At 35.0% G+C, this 20,504-nt stretch overlaps 1 protein-coding gene across 15 annotated transcripts in view; it reads right to left on the bottom strand.

The window, feature by feature from the left end:
* The window catches only part of MTHFD2L (methylenetetrahydrofolate dehydrogenase (NADP+ dependent) 2 like), a 186,497-nt gene that overhangs the window by 94,261 nt on the left and 71,732 nt on the right, over positions 1–20,504 (bottom strand). For 11 of the 15 annotated variants that reach the window (XM_054484935.2, XM_054484934.2, XM_054484936.2 and 8 more), the window contains 2 exons: positions 7,311–7,463; positions 5,796–5,903 (listed from right to left, as the gene is read on the bottom strand). In XM_054484935.2, the coding sequence (XP_054340910.1) occupies positions 5,796–5,903; positions 7,311–7,463 (261 nt within the window). Of the gene's footprint in view, positions 1–5,795; positions 5,904–7,310; positions 7,464–10,846; positions 12,430–13,148; positions 13,225–14,568; positions 14,641–15,531; positions 15,674–15,770; positions 15,860–20,504 lie in introns of those variants that run through there. The other 4 variants (XM_054484938.2, XM_054484940.2, XM_054484939.2 and 1 more) reach the window with 4 other exon arrangements.

The following is a 20,504-nucleotide window of genomic DNA, read 5'->3' as shown; positions in this document are numbered from 1 at the left end:
TTTGAGAAGTGGAGGCAGGCAGATTGCTTGAGCTCAGGAGGTCGAGACCAGCCTGGGCAACATAAGCAGACCCCCATCTCTACAAAAAATACAAAAAATTATCTGGGTGTGGTGGTGTGTGCCTGTGGTCCCAACAACTGTGCTCCCAACGGGAGGATCACTTGTGTCCAGGAAGTTGAGGCTGCAGTGAGCCGTGATCATGCCAGTAAACTCCAGTCTGGGTGACACGGTGAGGCCCTATCTCAAAAGTAAAAATTCAAAATTAAAATAAAAGAATATGAAATAAAATCTGATTCTATATCCTCTTATGACAGTTAGTAACCATAATGCCTTAGTCATTATGACACTTTGTAATCCTGAAGGAAAAAAAAATGTTTTAGAGAAATTGGAAACTTTCTTACTTCCTCATTGTAAATCTAAAAATAAAGACACTATGCTAAAACCAATGGTATTCAGTTTTCATTCTGAAAGAAAGTGAAACTGGTAGATGACTACATACAAAGAAGTAAAAAAAAAAAAAAAAAAAATGTAACTGGGCAGCTTAACTTCAAAATGCATTTTCAACTTTTTTTTTCCTTCTCTTGGGTTTCAAGATACAACCTTGAGGCAAATTGCAGAAGACTTTCCTTAGCCTTAAAAAAGACTCCACATCTCTCCCTTTCTCATGGTATATACTCCCTTCGTATCTATCTAACCGTATGCTAGTATCTAATTATGTGCCTTCTAAGAAGTTCCAGGAGCCAATCTTGAGACAGAGACTAAGTCTGGAGACCCAGCCACAAAATTCCAGAGATTACTTCAAGGCCGCTAGTTAACAACCCAGCCGTTGTTGAGATGACATCAGCCCACACTCCAGCTGGACTGGGACCCAAGTTAGCCACCAGAACAAGACACACAGACATTTACTCCGCCTAATTCTTGCATGCCTTCTTTATCAAGTTTTCCCTTTTTAAACCTCTGCCTTCCACCACCACCCTGCCCCAAATCAGAGCAGTTACTTTCGATAGGAATCTGGCTGCTTCCCTTTTTTTTTAACTAGTTTTGGTTAATAAAGTTACTGTCTTTCTACCAGGCCTTGCTCTTGTTGGACTATACAAGCAGAGAGCATCTGGACTCATGTTTGGTTACAAATATACAATGATCTACAGGTGGTCACAATGGTACTCAAACATTCTAATAATTAGTGGAGCTCATTCCCTTCATGTCACCTCAATTAGCCATGAGTTTTGAGAAGCACATAGAATGTTTATTTAGGGATGCCAAATTTTATTTTGTGCCACTGACTATTTAAAATTTAAATTACCCATACTTGTATATCATATCCCCTTGCTCCCCCATCACCACCACCAAGACTATAGCTCTGGGAGGACAGGAACCATCTCTCTCACCTACTCTCTATAAACTACATAGCAGCTAAAGTGCTACATACTCTGCAAAGCCTTCTGTGATGGTCTGTTCTCACCAGAAGGTAACTCCTTCCTTGCTTCCTTGTTGTATTGAGTGTCAGCACTACCCTTTTACTTTAAGATTTTAGCACATTCTCACCCCTCTAAATATTTCAAGCCCTTGGGGAATTAAAAAAAAAATACTCAACAAACGGCTAGGATCCATGTCCTTAATAACAAAACTAAAAGCTAGCCATAGGTAGACACATATTAATCAAGCTAAATTACAGTATGGTCATTTTTCTTCTAGTACAATTATCTTTGGCTTTAAGACAAAAATGAATCATTAGGGTTCTGCATGTCTTCTGGCAAAGAAATAAATACACAGTGTGAGCTGAATGCTCAACATTGTGAGTGTCATTAGAACAAGTTCTATAGATATGCATTTGCCAAGTTAATCCTCCTTCATTATCTTCATTAGCTAACAATGCACATGGAGTCACTGCCCATAATTATTGCCCTAACAGACATGCATGTTTGAAATATTAACTTTCCCACAGACTACAAACCTTCAGTAAGCAGCTCTCAATGATTCATTATATTAATAATACATGTCATCATACTCCTCTTAAATATGCATGAGATTAAAAACCACCCATGTTGCAAATCTTCCAATATCATTTTTAGTATAAATTGTTACTTTTTAGATACTGTAATTCTAACGGCACCCAGGTACCACTATAATAAAGGTAAGTTTAATTATCTGGTTTCTAAGTAACCAGTAGTATAACTTATTCCACTTTTATTCCATTTTAACATGCATTCAAATGAGAATATTTCATAACACAAAGTATAATACTTTTTAAAGTATATATGTTTTTGTTTTTATCCTATAATTCTTTCCCCAGAAGTCACTGCCACCATCAATTTGTGTTTATCTTTGTTATGCTTCCTTTACTGCTTTTACTGCATATGTATGCATCTATAAATAAATCATACATGATAAAAAATAAACTAATATGTTTAATTCACAGGATAACCTGGTTTAAAATTGCATATAAAAGAGGTAAATAAATTTTGATAGGTATTTTATAGACAAATATATAATTCAAGATTGAAATTTATCAAGAAATTAGCATGCAATATATTGATACCTATTAAAAATATATTGTAAAGTACTATTTGGAGAATTATGATGTCCTATTTCTAATCAAATACTTTATAAACTTTTATAAATTCTGAGTTTATTCAAATTTTTACAATCAGATATGATCCAAAAAATGCAAAAACAAAATCCACCAGAAGAAAATAAAATTTAAATAAAGGTAAAAATCACATCATTAATCTCAGATCACATTACTTCACACATGATAGTTAGAACAGCTACAGATTATTATTGACTTAAGTGTAATAATGCCACAGCTATATGCACCAATAGCTTACTTAACTTACTATATGTTAGGCACAGTAATTAGTGATTTACATTAATATTTCATTTACTTTTCACAATAACCAAGTTGAGGAGATGTTAATATTATTGACATTTTACAGATGAGGAAAGCGGAGGCCTACACAGATTAAATGACTTGCCCAAGGTCACAGGGCTTGGTAACGGAGGGGGCCTGACTCCATGTCTATCCTCTTAACCACAAAGTCAGAACCCAGCTCCCCAGAATGCCTGTTTCCTTGCATGGCCTTAGATGAGTCTTCTGAAGTCTCTAAAGCTCATTTCCTTTAGCTGTAAAATGGGAATAACATTAATATATGCTAGGATTACTGAGAATTAATTAGGATGGTTTAAGAGAAAGTACTGAGCAAATCACGGAGCAATACACTTGCTTGTTATGTTACAGATAAAAACAACATTGCAAATGAAAAACAAAACTGCAAATTGGCTCTTGGTCAAAAGTTTCCAAGAAGAAATAGTATACTTAGGTAAACATTACTGATTGTTTTATCTTGTGATATGGCTGGAACAGGAATCTCACCTAAATCTCACTTTCAGTTGTAATCCCCAGTGTTGGAGGTGGGGCCTGGTGGGAGGTAACTGGATCATCGGAGCTCTTTCTCATGATTTAACACCATCTCCCTTGGTGCTATTGTTGCAACAATGAGTTCTCATGATACCTGGTTGTTTAAAAGTGTATGGCACCTCCCCCTCTCTTCTTCCTGCTCCAGCCATGAGAAATGCTGGCTCCCCCTTTGCCTTCTGTCACAATTATACATTTCCTGAGGCCTTCGTAAAGGCCTAGGAGATGCCTCCATGCTTCTGGTACAGCCTGCAGAACTGTGAGCAAATTAAGCCTCTTTTCTTTAGAAATTACCCAGTCTTAGGTATTTCTTTACAGCAATGCAAGAACAGACTAATACACCTTGCTTAGGTAAGACACAGAAATTATCACATAAAGGCAAATAAGAATCACTATCTTTATTTACAGAGAGAGAGAGAGAAAGAGATAAGCAGCAATAGACTAAGCTAGAAGTGAACAGTGAAACTAGGAATGCTACTTTGGAGATGGGTACCATGAAAACTGTCATACCACTGGATTTGGGCTAAGAGCTCTTCAAAACTAAGGCTTTTTAAAGTTATCTGGAGTCATTATCAAGTCTTAATTTACTGTGATTCACATATATATATGTATTGACTTCTTACAAAATTTAATTCTTTAGGCATAGAAAGGGAAAATAATATTCAAAAGTGCATCATTCATCATTTTAGATAAGTTAATACTGGGATTATTTTTCCACAGAGCTTTGCGTTTTAAAAATTATGTCATAAGTATCATGTCAATCAAGATCCTAAAACAAGTATCATTGAAAGTTTGAGATCAGGAAACTTGAATTCAACAAGGCTAATAATAAGAAATCTATATATCTATATATGCTGTATGTGTGCATGCATGTGTGCATGTGTGCGTGTGCTGTACATGATGAGCACATAGGTGTCTATCATTCTGGTTAAATATTAGAAAGCAAGCAGAAAAGTAGCCCATCCTCTTCTTTGGAATTAGAGAAACCAAGGAAGTACTGTATCAAAAATTAGGGGGAGAAAGATTAGAAGTAATAAATGGTAAAGAAAGTACAAAACATCTCTAACACATAGATAGACCAATAACTACTTCTATTAAGAACATGAAAACTTGGTGTTTTACCTAGATTAGAACAAGATGCAGAATTCAGCAGACAGTGATAAGCTGAATAACCCTTGTTCCCTCCTCCCACAGCACTGGCTCCGACAACCACAAACAATGCCCCATCACCCCTTTGCTGGATTTTCTTTTCATTCTATCCCCATTTCCATCTCTGTAGTGGTTCAGTCAGGCTGGTGGGAAAAATTTTAGTTTTAATAGCCACAAATCTTCTTGGAAGGTCTGAGGGTTTGTATAACTTCAGTAATAAATCTGTGTGAAGGCAGCCTAGTCCCCTTACCTTTAGTTAAATAAACTAGAGTAGAAACAAAGGAATGTGGAGAGTTTACCTAACTAGCTTGTTTACTCGTGTGGTCCTAAGACTAACCTTTGATCTACAGCTGGTGCTTAATTGCTTTCTACTTGGGAAGTCCACAATGTCAATTACACTCTAATGGTGTTGACCCAAGCCTTTGTCAATTAATCTTTACTGAATAAATGTAAGTCTTGCTGACTGATTGAGACCATAGTCACAACTGTTTACAGCACTCTGTGTGGAGTCTGTAAGCGGCCCAGATGCTCAGCTGGACTGGTAAAGCAGAATATCTGTGTGTCAGTGTACTTTATTCATCCATCGTTGGGTCAGGGTCTGTGGGACAGACCCCTGCACATTTCCGGGGAGCTATTCTGTATCTAGCTATTAGACTACTGAAGAAACCAAGGTCTTGGGATGATGTTCAGATGACCAACACCTGGAATGGCTGCATGTTCTCTAAGGCTAACACATCTTCCTGGGCTTTGTCAGTGACGTGGAGTGTCACTACTACTCATAGGACAATAACTATTTGTTTAACCTATATAATCAGATAACAACTCTAAGCCTCAGCTTTCTTGTCTGTAAAATAAACTAGCTGATTTCTAAAGTGCTAAGACCTTGCCACTATAGGAATTCTACATCCAAGAGATGTCTTGTTTTCTATTTCCTGAGGCATGTGAATTTTTTGTATCTAGTAGCTTTGCACCTTTCTTAATGTCTGATCGTTAATTATTTAAACAAAGTACATATAGCCAAAAGAAAAAAAAATAGAGAAAAAGGCCACATATTTTCAGTAATTCCTACAGTCACTTTCAAGACTCTCACATCACTAAATGAGGAATAAAGGAGACTTTGAACTGCATAAACCCACAAATATAATAAGCTGCATTATCAAAAGTGTTTACTTGATGATGTAAGAAGTAAGAACACTGCAAGAGAGTGTAGAATCTGCAAGGTTCTACCTACCTCCTGGCCGTTCATGCTCTCCATCAGTGTGTAAAAGCATGGCAATAGGCATCCCTACATTCTTGGATCTTCCAGCCACAACCACATTTTTTCCAAATGTTTGAATTCCTTAAAATAGAGTTCGGTTTAAATGCGGAATTGACAACAAGAAGTAAATTAAACATTTGTACAGCCAACTGAAACATTCTTTTAAAATTTTCTAATTAAATCTGAATTATTATGTGGCTTTTCTATAATATGAGCACATTCATTATTTATAAATAATTCATTTTATGCTTCTTTGATTTGTCACTTCTCTGATTATGTCCTCATTAAAAACCACAGACATTCTTAAGTTAACATTAAGTTACTTTTAAACATTGAGATTCACATTAAGAGTTAGAAGTGTAGAGTCTTAACATATATTAACATATATAATTATAAAATAAGCAAAGTACAACAATGTCGAACTTAATTGGCAATCAAATTTTGAGCAACACTGGAACAAAACAAGTGAGAAAAGAGGCATTTTTCACAAAGCTCATGCATTTTACTCCATAGGAAAGAAGCACTCAACTTACAGACTTAGAAAGATGTAAAAAAATAAAGCCTGTAGAACCTTCTACTTCTTTTGGACTCAGTTTCTTCATAAGTAAAGCAAAGAAGTTAGAACTAAGGATTTTCCAATACTAACACTGTAGGAGTATGATTCTAGGATCTGTTTTCCCTTGGAAGATTTCTTTCTCAGAAAACAGATTAGAAAGGAGAAAATGTCACCAAAAATAGAAGTAACAGTGATGGAGATAGGAAAATCATCAATATATAAGGCAGTTTGGGGTTAATTAACGTAGAGGTAAACATCTGTATACATTGTAAGAGTCTGTGAGAACATTACCGTATCCAGTACAGTACAAGGGTAAATGTTTAAAATGAAAACCCAAGCCAATAGAAATGATAACTATGTGATCAGCACATATTTTTAAAGGTACAGAAAAATATATCTTAGAAAAGTTTTCATCAAAATGCATGAAGTTTATATTTTAAAGGTAGACATACCACTACTATGTGGAAAATTCACTTCCTATAAGTTGCAACTGCAGTTATCTATAACCTGGCTAATGTTCTGCATTTCATTTTATTTTGGATTTTTTTTTCTGTTTGTTTTGTTTTTGAGACAGAGTCTTGCTCTGTCGCCCAGGCTGAAGTGCAGTGGTATCATCTTGGCTCACTGCAAGCTCTGCCTCCCAGGTTCATGCCATTCTCCTTCCTCAGCCTCCCGAGTAGCTGGGACTACAGGTGCCCACCACCACGCCTGGCTAATTTTTTGTATTTTTAGTAGAGACAGGGTTTTACCATGTTAGCCAGGATTGGATTATGTTTTGACTTCTACAATTTTCTATCTCTCTGTAGACTGACGTTTTATGGCTTATGATTTTCTGTCACTCTATAGGACTGAGGTAGTCCTATCAAGTCTCAGTGCACAAAGGCACAGCTCAGCACCTAGCATCCATGTCCTGCAGACCACAAATTACCAACCTGTTCTTTTTATTATTTCCCAAACAGCACTGGCAGTGGCAGGTATGAGAGAATGCTGATCAAGGCACAATCTTCCAATATTGATAATATGAAATCCATCTACATCTTTTTCCGGGGCAATTCCATTGCATATTGTTCGCTCATCAACGTGGTCTGAAAAATAAATAAAATTTGTCTAATTTTAAAATTGCTATTTATTTGGTAGCCTGAAAAATGAAATCTGAGAATCTAAAGCCACATCACTTATAATTCGGCTCTAAGAAAGGTGTAAAGTCATTATTATTATTACTATTATTTGCAACCAAAATAGTAAGCCAAAGTGCTCTTGACTGATAGCTGTAATAAACTGCAGTTGGAGTATATGCTATTCCAGAGCCAAAAGTGGCTGGACTGATGAAAGAAAAAAAATTGTGAATTAAACAATACCAATGAGATCTGGTAATAGTCAGGTGTCATGTCTTTGTTTCAGTAAGTTTGTATATTTACAGGGTTTGAATCCACATTTCTCGACACAAGACAGTTCTCCTAATAGGCTTCTATTAAATACTTTGAATATTGGAGATTAAAAGGTGTTTGTTAGTGTTAAGAATAGTCATAACATCATGAGTTCTTAGCTTCCTCTTAAATGACATAACAAAAAATCTAATATAAAACACACACACACACACACACACACACACACACATCTTTTCTCTAAAGCATTGTCACAGTGAAATAAAAAATATTACTATGATTTGCTATATGGAAGAAAACACAACCTGAGTAATAAAGTAATCAAATGAAATATGGGATGCCATCATCTCATTTTTTAAAAGTAAGTATAGAAATATAAAAGAGGGTCCTATTACTCTATGCAGAGTAGTTTAAATTACCACTAACCTAACAATTAACCCATGTGCCTAATACACTAAAAGTATATTTTCTATGTAAAAGTTTATTCGGCCATTATATAATGCGATTTAGACATAATTCTTTAAAACATTATAAAAGTCCAAGTTCAAACTCTTCAGAAAGCTATGCCTTGGGTTTTATATCTTTTGTATTCTGAAAGTGTGCTACTGCTACCTTACTTTAAGTCAAGCTAATTAACCATAATTAGATTACAAAAGTCCTGGAAATATATAAAAGTATTCATTTGAATCATATTCAAATAGAAACTGAGTCTTTGGAAAGTCTCTCCATTCAATAGTTTTTCACTTTTAATAACTGCATTCAGTCTAGAATGTTTTAGCAGGGCCTCCATCTATTTTCTCTACAGCTAGAAGATCATCATATAGATTCTAGTCAAACTTTTAAAAGAATACATATTTAACTTATTACATGAAGGTAAAAACACTGGTTCTTTTTAAAAAAAATCTAGGTGATGATGATGGTAAGTCATTTTTAAATCACCTACCACTCATGCAGAAGCTTCATGACATGGATATTTTTTACAATGAAATGAAAAGCTTTATACATGAAAAGAAAAACAACTATATTTGGAGTATCTATTTTTAGCTAGGACTCAAATTAGTTTATTTCTAAGTTCAAAACTGGCTAATATATGCATGGGCTGCACTACTGATTAAAAAGAACTCAACAAGGACTCTTTGTAGATTTTAAGAACCATTCTCCAAACAATAAGCCTGAATTACACTGAATTTTGCCATCTACCATTTTTTGCGCTCCCATTCACTGAAAATAACATTAAAGCTGTAACAAATATTTCAGTTCACACACCAGCTGAAATACTTGAGAAGAAATATAAGCATCTGAAAATCTGGAAGCCAGAACTGGAGACTGGTGGTTACAGATCTGTCCTCTTGTATATGCCAACTTCAACTCAGATCATAATTCAGATCACCATTTTGGTTTGTCTTAAGTATTTAAGTATTAGTAGTTTAAAAGACAGATGAATGGACATACAAAATGTATAGCAGATTCATAAAACCTGAATCTAAAAGGAAAAGAGCTTCATACGAGTAGATGAAAAAAGTGAAGATCATAAAAATCCAGAAAACCAATTCATTTATCATTTTTATGTAACTCTGCTATCTCAGCAGTGTATTAAATCTAACATATATCTTTTTCCAGGAGAGATCTACCTATTATTATGTAATATACAGTATATAGCAATAATCTGAACTACTCTATCTACATTTAAAAAGTGCTTTACAATGATTATATTATCTTTACATCAATTTCCTTTTAATTTTCATAGTTACTAGGGATAAAAGTAGAAAAGGTATGATCATGCCCATTTTAAAGACAAGTTCAAGGAGTTACAGTCAATCTCAAATCACTACTAAGAATACAGAATTTAAATCCATCTTTTTATTCTAAGATCAGTTTTTCCTTTTGTATCATACAGAAGTCATAATAAATATTAATCATTTTAAATACCATTCAAAAATTAAAATCACAGAGGCCTCCCTCCCAACTCCTAATAAGACATTTGATAACTCTAAAATATCCCAAGAAATGTATTGTTTCTCCCAGGGCTCCAAATATAACACTATTCCTAGATTAAGTAACACTTGTCTAAGCACATGCAAAAAAGCATCAAACATTTTACATTTAGGATTACAGGTAATCCTACTTCCTTTTGTTATATGAGTAAGAGAAATAAATACATTTCCTGTTTGTGACTGACTGCTACTAAAAGTCTCCCAAAATCTCACCCTTGGGGCACATGACTTGAACAGAAAAAACAATCGTGAGACTCAATAGCATCAATTTTCTCACAACAGTTATACAACATGTTTGATTCACAGGATACATTGGTAAACAACAAACAACTTAATATCTTACCCAAATAAATGATAAAACTGGTTTTATTCACTTTGTGTTTTCCCCCCTTCTATTTAAAGTTATGAGAAGTCATTAAATCATGCTAGGAAAAACAGAAGTCATCAAATCAAAATCTGAACCACTGTAATAAAACAGCTCAGATAATGCCTTTAGGACACTGTAGATTTACTATATTGAATGAATATATGTTTTGTATGGGTTTTTTTTTTTTTTTTTTTTTGAGACAGAGTCTCACTCTGTTGCCCAGGCTGGAGTGCACTGGTGTGATCTGAGGTCACTGCAATCTCCACCTCCTGGGTTCAGTAGATTCTTCTGCCTCAGCCTCACAAGTAGTTGGGACTACAGGCACGTGCCACCATGCCTGGCTAATTTTTGTATTTTTAGTATAGATGGGGTTTCACCATATTGGCCAGGCTGGTCTCAAACTCCTGACCTCGTGATCCACCTGCCTCGGCCTGCCAAAGTGCTGGGATTACAGGCATGAGCCACTGCGCCTAGCCACTGAAGATATATTTTTGTGATGTATTTATAATATGCTTAATTGCCTTTGGACAATGAACAGAAAAAAAAGGAACAAACAAATTACTGGCTTATTTTCCACCTATAGATTTTTACAACATTACTGTTTAAAAATACCACCTTCCACTTCCCCCACATCTGTTGGATAAGTGCAAGCTCATCAGTATAGTGAACATTGTGTCCTTTAGCTTATTTTTCCTATAGTCTCTTCTCTGTGCGTTCCATACCTTTACCAACCAGCATCATCACATGCCGTCCACTCTAGTCACACCAAACCATGTCCTTTCCCCAAGCCTTTAGCGTTAACTTCTGCATTACTATTGCTCATGATGACTGTTTTCACTACTAATCCTTTCTTCTCAGTTTTTTTCATATCCTATTCATTCTTCAACGCATTGATCAATTGCCCCCTGTTGAAATGATCACAAATTGAAATAATATTTTTTTCCTCTGCTTTCCCATGGAACTGCTATAAAAAATACTTAGCACACTAGTTCAGTTAATGATATTAGTTGTTTAATTATCTCTATCATTTATGAATGTGAGCCTTTTAGGACACAGTCTGTCTTAAACTAATTCACTTATAACTACTCCATCTCAGTTGATGGTGTGAAAAAAATATCTTGGGCCCCCAAAATCACTAAGCTAAAGGGAAAATTCAAGCTGGGAACTGCTCAGGGCAAATCTGCCTCCCATTCTATTCAAAGTCATCCTTCTGCTCACTGAGATAGATGCATGTTCTGATTGTCTCTTTTGGAAAGGCTTGTCAGAAACTCAAAAGAATACAACAACCATTTGTCTCCCATCTACCTGTGACCTGGAAGACTCCTCCCCTGCTTCAAGTTGTCCCCGCCTTTCTGGATGGAACCAGTGTACTTCTTACATATGTTGATTGATGTCTCATGACTCCCTAAAATGTATAAAACCAAGCTGTGGCCCAACTACCTTGGGCACATGTTTTCAGGACTCTGAGGCTGTCTCATGGGTGCATGTCTTCAACCTTGGCAAAATAAACTGACACTTGTTTCAAATTTTCGGGGTTCACAATGGGAAACCCATCCTTCTGTGCTACTTGCCAAGAAAACCTGGAGTCATCTTAAATATCCCTCTTTCTCTCACACCTAACATCCAAACCATTGGAAAATCTGTTGGCTTTCTTCATAATAATATATCTAGCACTTTATCAGTCTCACCATGTTCATGATACTACTCTGCTTTGAGTGAACATTATTCTTCCTGTCAATTCTTGAAACAGCCTCCTAATTCGTTTCCTTCTTCTATACGTGCAATCATACAATTTATTCACAAAACAGCAATAGAGTTATACCTTTGAAATGCATATTTGATCACATTGCTTTTCTCAAAACCCTGCAATGTTATTACCTTAACAATTGCAAACAAGGCTCTACATGATTTTTACTGCACCAAAACCATAGCTATGTGTCTAAGCCCATCACTGGTTACTCTCGTCTTCTCTCAATCTATGAGCATCAAGCTGGTCCCCTTGATGTTCCCTGAAAACATGAGGCATTTTGCCACCTTAGCTATAGCTTTCTATCTGCCTGGAAGGCTTTCCTAAAAAAGAACTGTCACCTAGGCTAAATCCCTCCCTTCTTTCAAATGTTTTCTTAAATACCACATTCTCACTATTAAAAGAAAAACTTCAGCCAAATTAAATTTAAAGATGTTTAATTGAGCAATGAACAATTAATGAATTGGGAAGCCCCCCAGAATCACAGCAGATTCAGAGAGACTCCAGCACAGCCACATGGTAGAAGATTTGTAGACAAAAAAAGGGACAGGACACACAGAAATCAGAAGTGAGGTACAGAAACAACTGGATTAGTTATAGCTCAGTGTTTGCCTTATTTGAACATGGTTCGAGCAGCTGGCTACACTTGATTGGCCAAAACTCAGTGATTGGCACAGGTGTGGGCCACGATTGGTTTACACCTCCACTTGTTATAGTTCACAATATACAGAAAAACCTTTAGGCTGAACTTAAATATGTAAGGAGGCAGCTTTAGGCTAAACTTGATTAACATCAGTGAGGACAATTCTGACCACACTAAAAATGTAGGTTCAGTTTCTAATGATTGTGAAGTAGCTTATATTGGACTAAACTTCTTACAGAAAACAACTGCAAACTTCAGTAAAATCATTTGAAAAAACACAAAAACAACTATGTGAAAAAAATGGAAAGTCACTAAAAACAAACAGATGTAGAGGAAAGTAGATAGCTGAAAGAAAAAAAAATCACTGATAGAGTTCTCCACTTTAAAAGCTTTTCTAGCCACAGGGCAGCTAGAATTTGGATAGAAATATTCAGTCCTACTTGCTTAGGAAATCAAAAGATGAAGTTTGGGGCTAACACCATAGTTGAAAATTGAGGCGATATATCCAGGAAAGGAGAAAGCCACAGAGAGGAGTCCCATACATTGTATACAAATTCTGTATCTCTGAATGACCCCTGAACAAACACACAGGAAACAAATCCCAAGAAGCTCATCTAAGGATAAGATAACTTACCAGAGACTGTACCTGTGGTTCACCAGAGGAGAAACAAATCTTTAAGCCCTCATTCTGATATAGGCATTTATAAAAAACTTTACAATTAACATCCTACTTAATAGTGAAATACTGAATCTTTTCCCTCAAGATCTGAATAAGGTCCACTCCCACAATTTCTAGTTAATGCTTTGTTGGAAAGCCTAGTGGGTGTAATAAGATAACAAAAAAATAAAGAGGCATACAGATCAGAATAGAATAAGGAAAATTCTCTGATCACAGATGGCATAGTTGTTTATGCAGAGTGTGCTTAAAAATTTATAAAACAATAGAACTAATAAAGTGAATTAAGCAAGATTACAAAGTCAATATAAGAAAACAATTGAATTCCTGATACAAGTAGTAACTATCAGAAAAATGAAATTTTATAAATACTCTTTACAATAGCTGACAAATCATAAAATGCTTAGGAGTAAATTGTTTAAAATTTGAGAATAACATCTATAATAAGAACTACAAAAGACTGCTGACAAATGACATAAATAAATAAAAGGCATACCATGTTCATAGATTGGAAGACTCAATGATGGTAAAATGTTAATTCCCAAACTGATTTATAGAGTCACTGCAATCATCTCAATCATAATCCTGTTTTTTTTGTTAGATTCTCAAATGTATATGAAAATTTAAATGACTTAGAATATAATATCCAAAGCAATCTTGAAAACAAACAGAGTTAGAAGGTTTACAATAGCTGACTTCAAGACTTGCTACAAAGCTACAGTAATCTAGACAGTGTGATACGGGCATAAGAACAGACAAATAGATCAATGGAACAAGAAAAGAGAGCCCAGCTTTAGAGTCACACTTACAGAATGTGAATGCCACAAAAATGCCATAATTCAATGCGAAAGGAAAGTGTTTTCAACAAATAGTATTTGAACAGCTAGGCAGCTATATTGTAGGGGGTGGGGGGGCAAAACTTACTATGATGACTATTTCATACTACACAGAAAAATTAACTAGAAATCAGTTAGAAATCTAAACATAAAAGTTAAAATTATATAGTTTCTAGGTGAAAATTTAGAAGAATATCATTGTATGCTGGGTGTAAGAAAAAGTTGCTTAAAAATAACACAAAACACATAAAGCATAAAATAAAAATATCACCAATTAAACTTAAGAAAAATTAAAATCTTATGCTCATCAAAAGGCACCATTAAGAAAATGTACAGGTAAGCCAAAGACTGGGAGAAAATATTCGCAAAACACCTATCAGTTAAAGAACTTGTAACCAGATATATAAAAAAAAACACTCAAAGTTAAATCATTAAAAGATAAATAACATGTTTAAATGAGCTAAATACTTAAACAGCCACTTTACAAAGTAAGATATTGAAATGGAATATGTATATGAAAAAAAAATCAGAACAGTGGTTACCTGAGTGTGAGGATGAAAGAGATAGCGACTGTCTGGGAAGGCGCATGAGGAAACTCAGTTGACAAAAATGTTCTATAATATGATAGGGGTTTAGATTACATGAGAGTTTACATTTTTCAAAACTTATGGAATAATACATATAAGATGTGTACATTTCAATGCATGTAAATTTCACATAACATAAATAATGAACCTTAATGATGTATACACTAAAGTTTTAGGGGTATATTAAGTGTTCTTACCTTTAAATGCTTCAAAAATAAAATGGATAGGTGAATGAACAAATGGATAGGTATGTGACAAAACAAATATAGCATAATGTTAACAACTACAGAACCTAGTTTGAAGGCATATGAGTGTTCATTGTACCAGTCTTTTAGTTTTCCTGTATGTTTGAATTTTTTATAACAACATGTTGGGAGGCGGTCAGATAAAAATACAACCTGTCCTCCAACATCCTGATCCCTCCTACCATGATCTACTTCTTCCTTTTTCCGATAGCATATCAACATCTAGTAAATATATTTGTTTATTTATTATATTTATTTTTTATTACCGCCTCCTCTGCTACTCAAAAGGACAGAAATTTCTGTCTTTTTCTTTTTCACTTATCCACAGTACAAATAATAGTGCCTGGACCATAGGGGCACTCAATAAATAGTTATTGAATAAATGGCTACTATTAACCCTAATTTATAGATGAAGAAACTGAGACAAAATTAGTGGGCAGCTGGACATAGTAAGAAAAACAGGCTGCCATAAGGAAAATATGTCTGATCCTTCCATATCCTCTAACATCCTCCTTTTAAAAATATAAAGAGGTCAGGCACGGTGGCTCATGCCTGTAATCCCAGCACTTTGGGAGGCTGAGGCGAGTGAATCACAAGGTCAGGGGTTTGAGACCAGCCTGGCCAACATGGTGAAACCCTAAAAATACAAAACCCTAAAAATACAAAAAATTACCTGGGCGTGGTGGCAGGTGCCTGTAATCCCAGCTACTTGGGAGGCTGAGGCAGGAGAACTGCTTGAACCCAGGAAGCGAAGGTTGCAGTGAGCCGAGATCAAGCCAATGCACTCCAGCCCAGGCAACAGTGTGAGACTCCATCTCAAAATAAATAAATAAATAAATAAACAAATATAAAGAAAAACCAAAGGTGGCTTAGGTTAAAAATCATAATTTTTTTTAATATTGTTGCATCTACCTTATTGACTATCTGGTACTATTACATCCTCCAACATAAATTTAAGGTGAAAGATTCATGTTTCCTGTTTTCCATTTACTTCTTCCTTTCTGCACATGAAAAAAAAAAATCCAGGTAAAGCTTTATGCTAATAGATCAAAGCCCACATCCTGAGTGTGTATACAATGCCCTTGAAAATTCACTCATTTATTTACTCAACAAATATTTACTGAATGTCTACCATATTACCAGTAGGGGTTTAGAATATATAAGTGATGGCCAGGCACAGTGGCTCACGTCTACACTTCAAGAGGCTGTAATCCCAACACTTCAGGAGGCTGAGGTTGCAGGATCACCTGGGGTTAGAAGTTTGAGACCAGTCTGGCCAACATGGTGAAACCCCATCTCTAGTAAAAATACTAAAATTAGATGGGCATGGTGGCCGGCACCTGTAATCCCAGCTACTCGGGAAGCTGAGTCAGGAGAATCACTTGAACCCAGGAGGCAGAGGTTACAGTGAGCCGAGACCACACCACAGGACTCCTTTTAAAAATACAATACAATACAGTGAGGCTCTGTCTCAAAAAAACAAAAATGAATATATAAGTGAGGCAAACAGACAAAATTCTTGCCTCTGGAATTTATATTTTAATGGAATAAATGTCTGCCTACTCAAACTACCTATAGTCTCTCAGTGATTTATTTTCTAGGAGTAAATGAGAGATACTTTTGGAAACTGTGTTCACTGTTCTCAAGCCAATAAATATTTAAGTTACACCCTCTGGGATCTACATCAAGATTTCAAGACAGCAAATACTTATCAGATGCCTACCACTTTCCCAATATTATTTAAGAGTTGTTTCATCATCAAGGGACAAGGGGACAGAAAAGGAATGGGAACACACTCTAACCTCGCTGAGCTACTCCACCCCAAATTCTGAGAACACAGTGGAGCTTGGAGGTAGACTGGAAGGTGTTCTCTAGGCCGGAAAAAGGTTGGTCTGGCTCTCCACCCTTCTGAGCCTCTCCTACAGCCAAGAAAACTGCCCCAGGATGTCCCTAGACAGGCTTACTTCATAGGATGTAAAAAAATAAAAAATAAAAATTAATGAAGTTGGAACCTACACATCACGCAAAGGTTGCTAACCTTTACCCTATATAATTCTCTTAAGTGACCTGAAGAGTATATGGAGATCCTAAAATTATCTTGTTCTTGTAAGCAATGTTAAAGACAACTTGGTTTATTGAGCCCTTGGTAACTTCTGTCAAATATACAGTACTGTCCTTGAAATAGTATATATTCTATAGAAGAAAACACTCAGATTAGTGAACATGCCAATTCTAATAAGCTTCTTTTAAACACACAAGGAGAAAGAAAATATGTTGCTTTGGAAAACTTGCTTGCAAACTTTTCAAGGACAATGATTTATTCTCAAACTGCTTTCTGACTATTTGGTCAGTACCCTGACTAAAAGGTACCTTTCCCCCGGGTACCTAGTACAAAGTTATATAAATTCTAGGTAAATATTCGTTGACCTGGTAAATGAATGATGAGGGTCAGAAAACTAACATATAACTAGATATTTTAAAATACTTTCCACAGAGAAATATCCATCTTCCATAGGGCCTTTTGATTTTGGTAAATGCTTTGTCATCATTTCAAGCTGAATATACTCAAAAACAGATGAGGATATAATGGTAAAGAAAAAAACAAAATATGAAAAATAAAAAAGTAACTTGTTCAAAAAATTCATGACTTTGAAGATATTGTGAAAAGTAAATCATCTCAAGTTAGATGATATAACAAATTTTTTATAATAACTGTTCAAAAAGATGTAATTCTATAGATTTGAGCCACTAAAAATCTCTGGGCATGGTTTCCACATGAATATGAATGAGAGAGAGAGGCATAAGTGGCTATAGACACCAACCAATCCCACTGTTATGTAAATTATATCTCAGTGATTTACTCACCTTCCAGTGTAAACCATTAATCTTTTTTTTTTTTTTTTTTTAATGGAAGAAAAACACTGCTTGCTCAATGCTGCCATCATGTGGTTAACACACTTTACATGCAAGAGAGTAGTCTTCACTTTTCTTCCCCTTGCTAATAAATTCTTTGATATAAACTCCCTCTGAGAAAGTTTTTTTTTTTAAAGCTGGATAAATAATATTGTGAGGATGGCTTTGCTTCTATGTGACTAAACAAATAATGTCAAAAAGAATTTGAAACAAAATATCGGGTATTTTTTCTTTGAATGAACTTCAAGTGTAGAAATTGGATTAATCATAATTCATGGGCTTGTGACACAACCTCAGTATTGGTCCAAACACAATGCAATTTAAATTAGTTTTTCATAATAAATTAGGCATATGCAAATCTACTACCCCAAACAAAAGTTATCGCCTTGATCTATATTTAACCTTAATCTATATTTAACCTTATAGTCTACCCAATTAGTCCATTCTCTGTCCTGCTCCAAACAGATGTAAATTTCATCCTGAGTCCTGTGCCTGTCATTCTTTTGAGTCCTTTACTATATAGTTTTATTGTATTTTTTCTATTTCTAGTAGATTTGCATTTTCAATAAACAGCTTTATTGAAGAATATTTGAATAGACTGCATACATTTAGAGAGTACAATTTGATAGGCTTTGATATATATATACACATATATACATATATACACATATATACACATATACACACATATATACATATATACACATATATACATATATACACACATATATACATATATACACACACATATATATATACACACACATATATATACATATATATACATATAAAACCAGAATCCTAGTCAAGATAATGAACATATTTACCATTCTGAAAACTTTCCTCCTACTCTCTTCATAATCCTTTCCTCTCTCCCTTTCCTATCCCCTTAGCCCCAACTATCTATAAACATTTGTTATGGACTGAATTATGTCCCCCCGAAATTCATATATTAAAGCTCTAACACTTAATGTGATGGTATTTAGAGATGGGACTTCTGGGAGCCAATTAGATTTAGATGAGTTCATGAGGGTAGGGCCCTTGTGATATGATTTAGTGTCCTTATAAGAAGAGAAACCAGAGAACTTGCTGGCTTTCTTCATCTTGTGAGGAAACGATGAGAAGGCTCTGTCTGCAAGCTACGAAGAAACTTCTCACTAGAACCCAACCATGCTGGCACCGTGATCGCACATTTTCAGCCTCCAGACTATGAGAAAATACATTTCTGTTGTTTAAGCCTCTCATTCCATGGTATTTTCTTATGATAGATGAAGCAGACAAATACACCATGGATATGCTGTCAATTCATTAGTTTTCATTTCATATAATTTTATTTAAAGGGAATCATAGAGTATACACTCTTATTTGTCTAGATACTTTCACTCAGCATAATTACTTTGAGATTAATCTATATTGTAATATGCATCAATATTTTGTTCCTTAATATTGCTGAGTAGTATTCTATTGTATGGAATATCACAGTTTATTTATCCATTGACCTGTTAATGAACATTTGGGTTGTTTCTAGTTTTTAGTTATCACAAATAAAGATTCTATGAACATTCATATACAAATACTTGTATGGACATATGTTTCATTTTCTTTTGGGGAAATACACAGGCATGGAATGGCTGGACCAGTGTGTGTATGTGTGTGTGTGTGTGTGTGTGTATGTGTGTGTATTTAACGTTTTAAGATACTGCCAAATTATTTTCCAGTTTTCCAAAATGTACCATTTTGCATCTCCACTACAGGAGAACATGAGGGTTACTATCCCTCCACATCATCACCAATGCATAGTATAGTCAGTTGATATTTTAATTTCAGCCATTCTAATGGGTTTGCAGTAGTATCTTGTTAATACTTTTCATTTGAATTTCCCTAATGACTAGTGATGTTGAGCATCTATTCATATGCATATTTACCATTTGTATTTCTTCTTTGAAGTGTCTGTTCAAATACTTTTACCATTTTTGCTCTTGCTATTCTCTGTGTCTGTCACTATTTTTAGAAAGTTTCAGCCATGATTATTCCAAAAGTTTTTTCTGCCCTGTTTTCTCTTCTCCTGCTATTCCAAATGCATGTACCTTTTGAAAATATCCCACAGTTCTTTGACATTCTATTCTGGAGCGGTTTGGGTTTCTTTTCCTCTTTGTGTTTTATTTTGAGAAATTTCTACTGGCATAACTTCAAGCTTACTGATTCTTTTCCTGGCCATTTCCAGTCTACAGTTGAGCCCATCAAAGCATTCTTCATTTCTGTTAGAGTGTTTTTAATTTCTAGCATTTCTTTTCTAGATATTCTTTTGCATTTGAATATCTGATTGTTCCAGCCAGCACAATTTGTTGAAAATCACATTCTTTCTGTACTTATTTGCCTTTCCACTTTTGTCAGAAATCAGTTATCAATGTAAGTGTGAATCTCTTTCTGGACTTTCTATTTTGTTTCGTTGATCTGTTTTTCTATCTTGATTCCAATACTACATTGCTTTGCTTACTGTAGCTTTATAACTCATTTTGACATCAGGCAATGTTAATCCTCTATGTTACTCATTTTCAAAATTGTTTGGACCATTTTAGGTCATTTGTAGTTCCATATGAATTTTATGCAGTTTCTCCCAAGTTTTTACTAAGGTCACCTTGAACCTACAAATCAGTTCGAGGAAAATTGGTATTTTAACAATATTTAGTCTTCTGATCCATAAACATGGTTTATTAATCCATTTATTTAGGC

This window comes from Pongo pygmaeus, chromosome 3, assembly GCF_028885625.2.
Source record: "Pongo pygmaeus isolate AG05252 chromosome 3, NHGRI_mPonPyg2-v2.0_pri, whole genome shotgun sequence".
In the NCBI taxonomy this organism is placed as follows: domain Eukaryota; kingdom Metazoa; phylum Chordata; class Mammalia; order Primates; family Hominidae; genus Pongo; species Pongo pygmaeus.
This window is presented reverse-complemented; position numbering and strand designations above follow the sequence as displayed.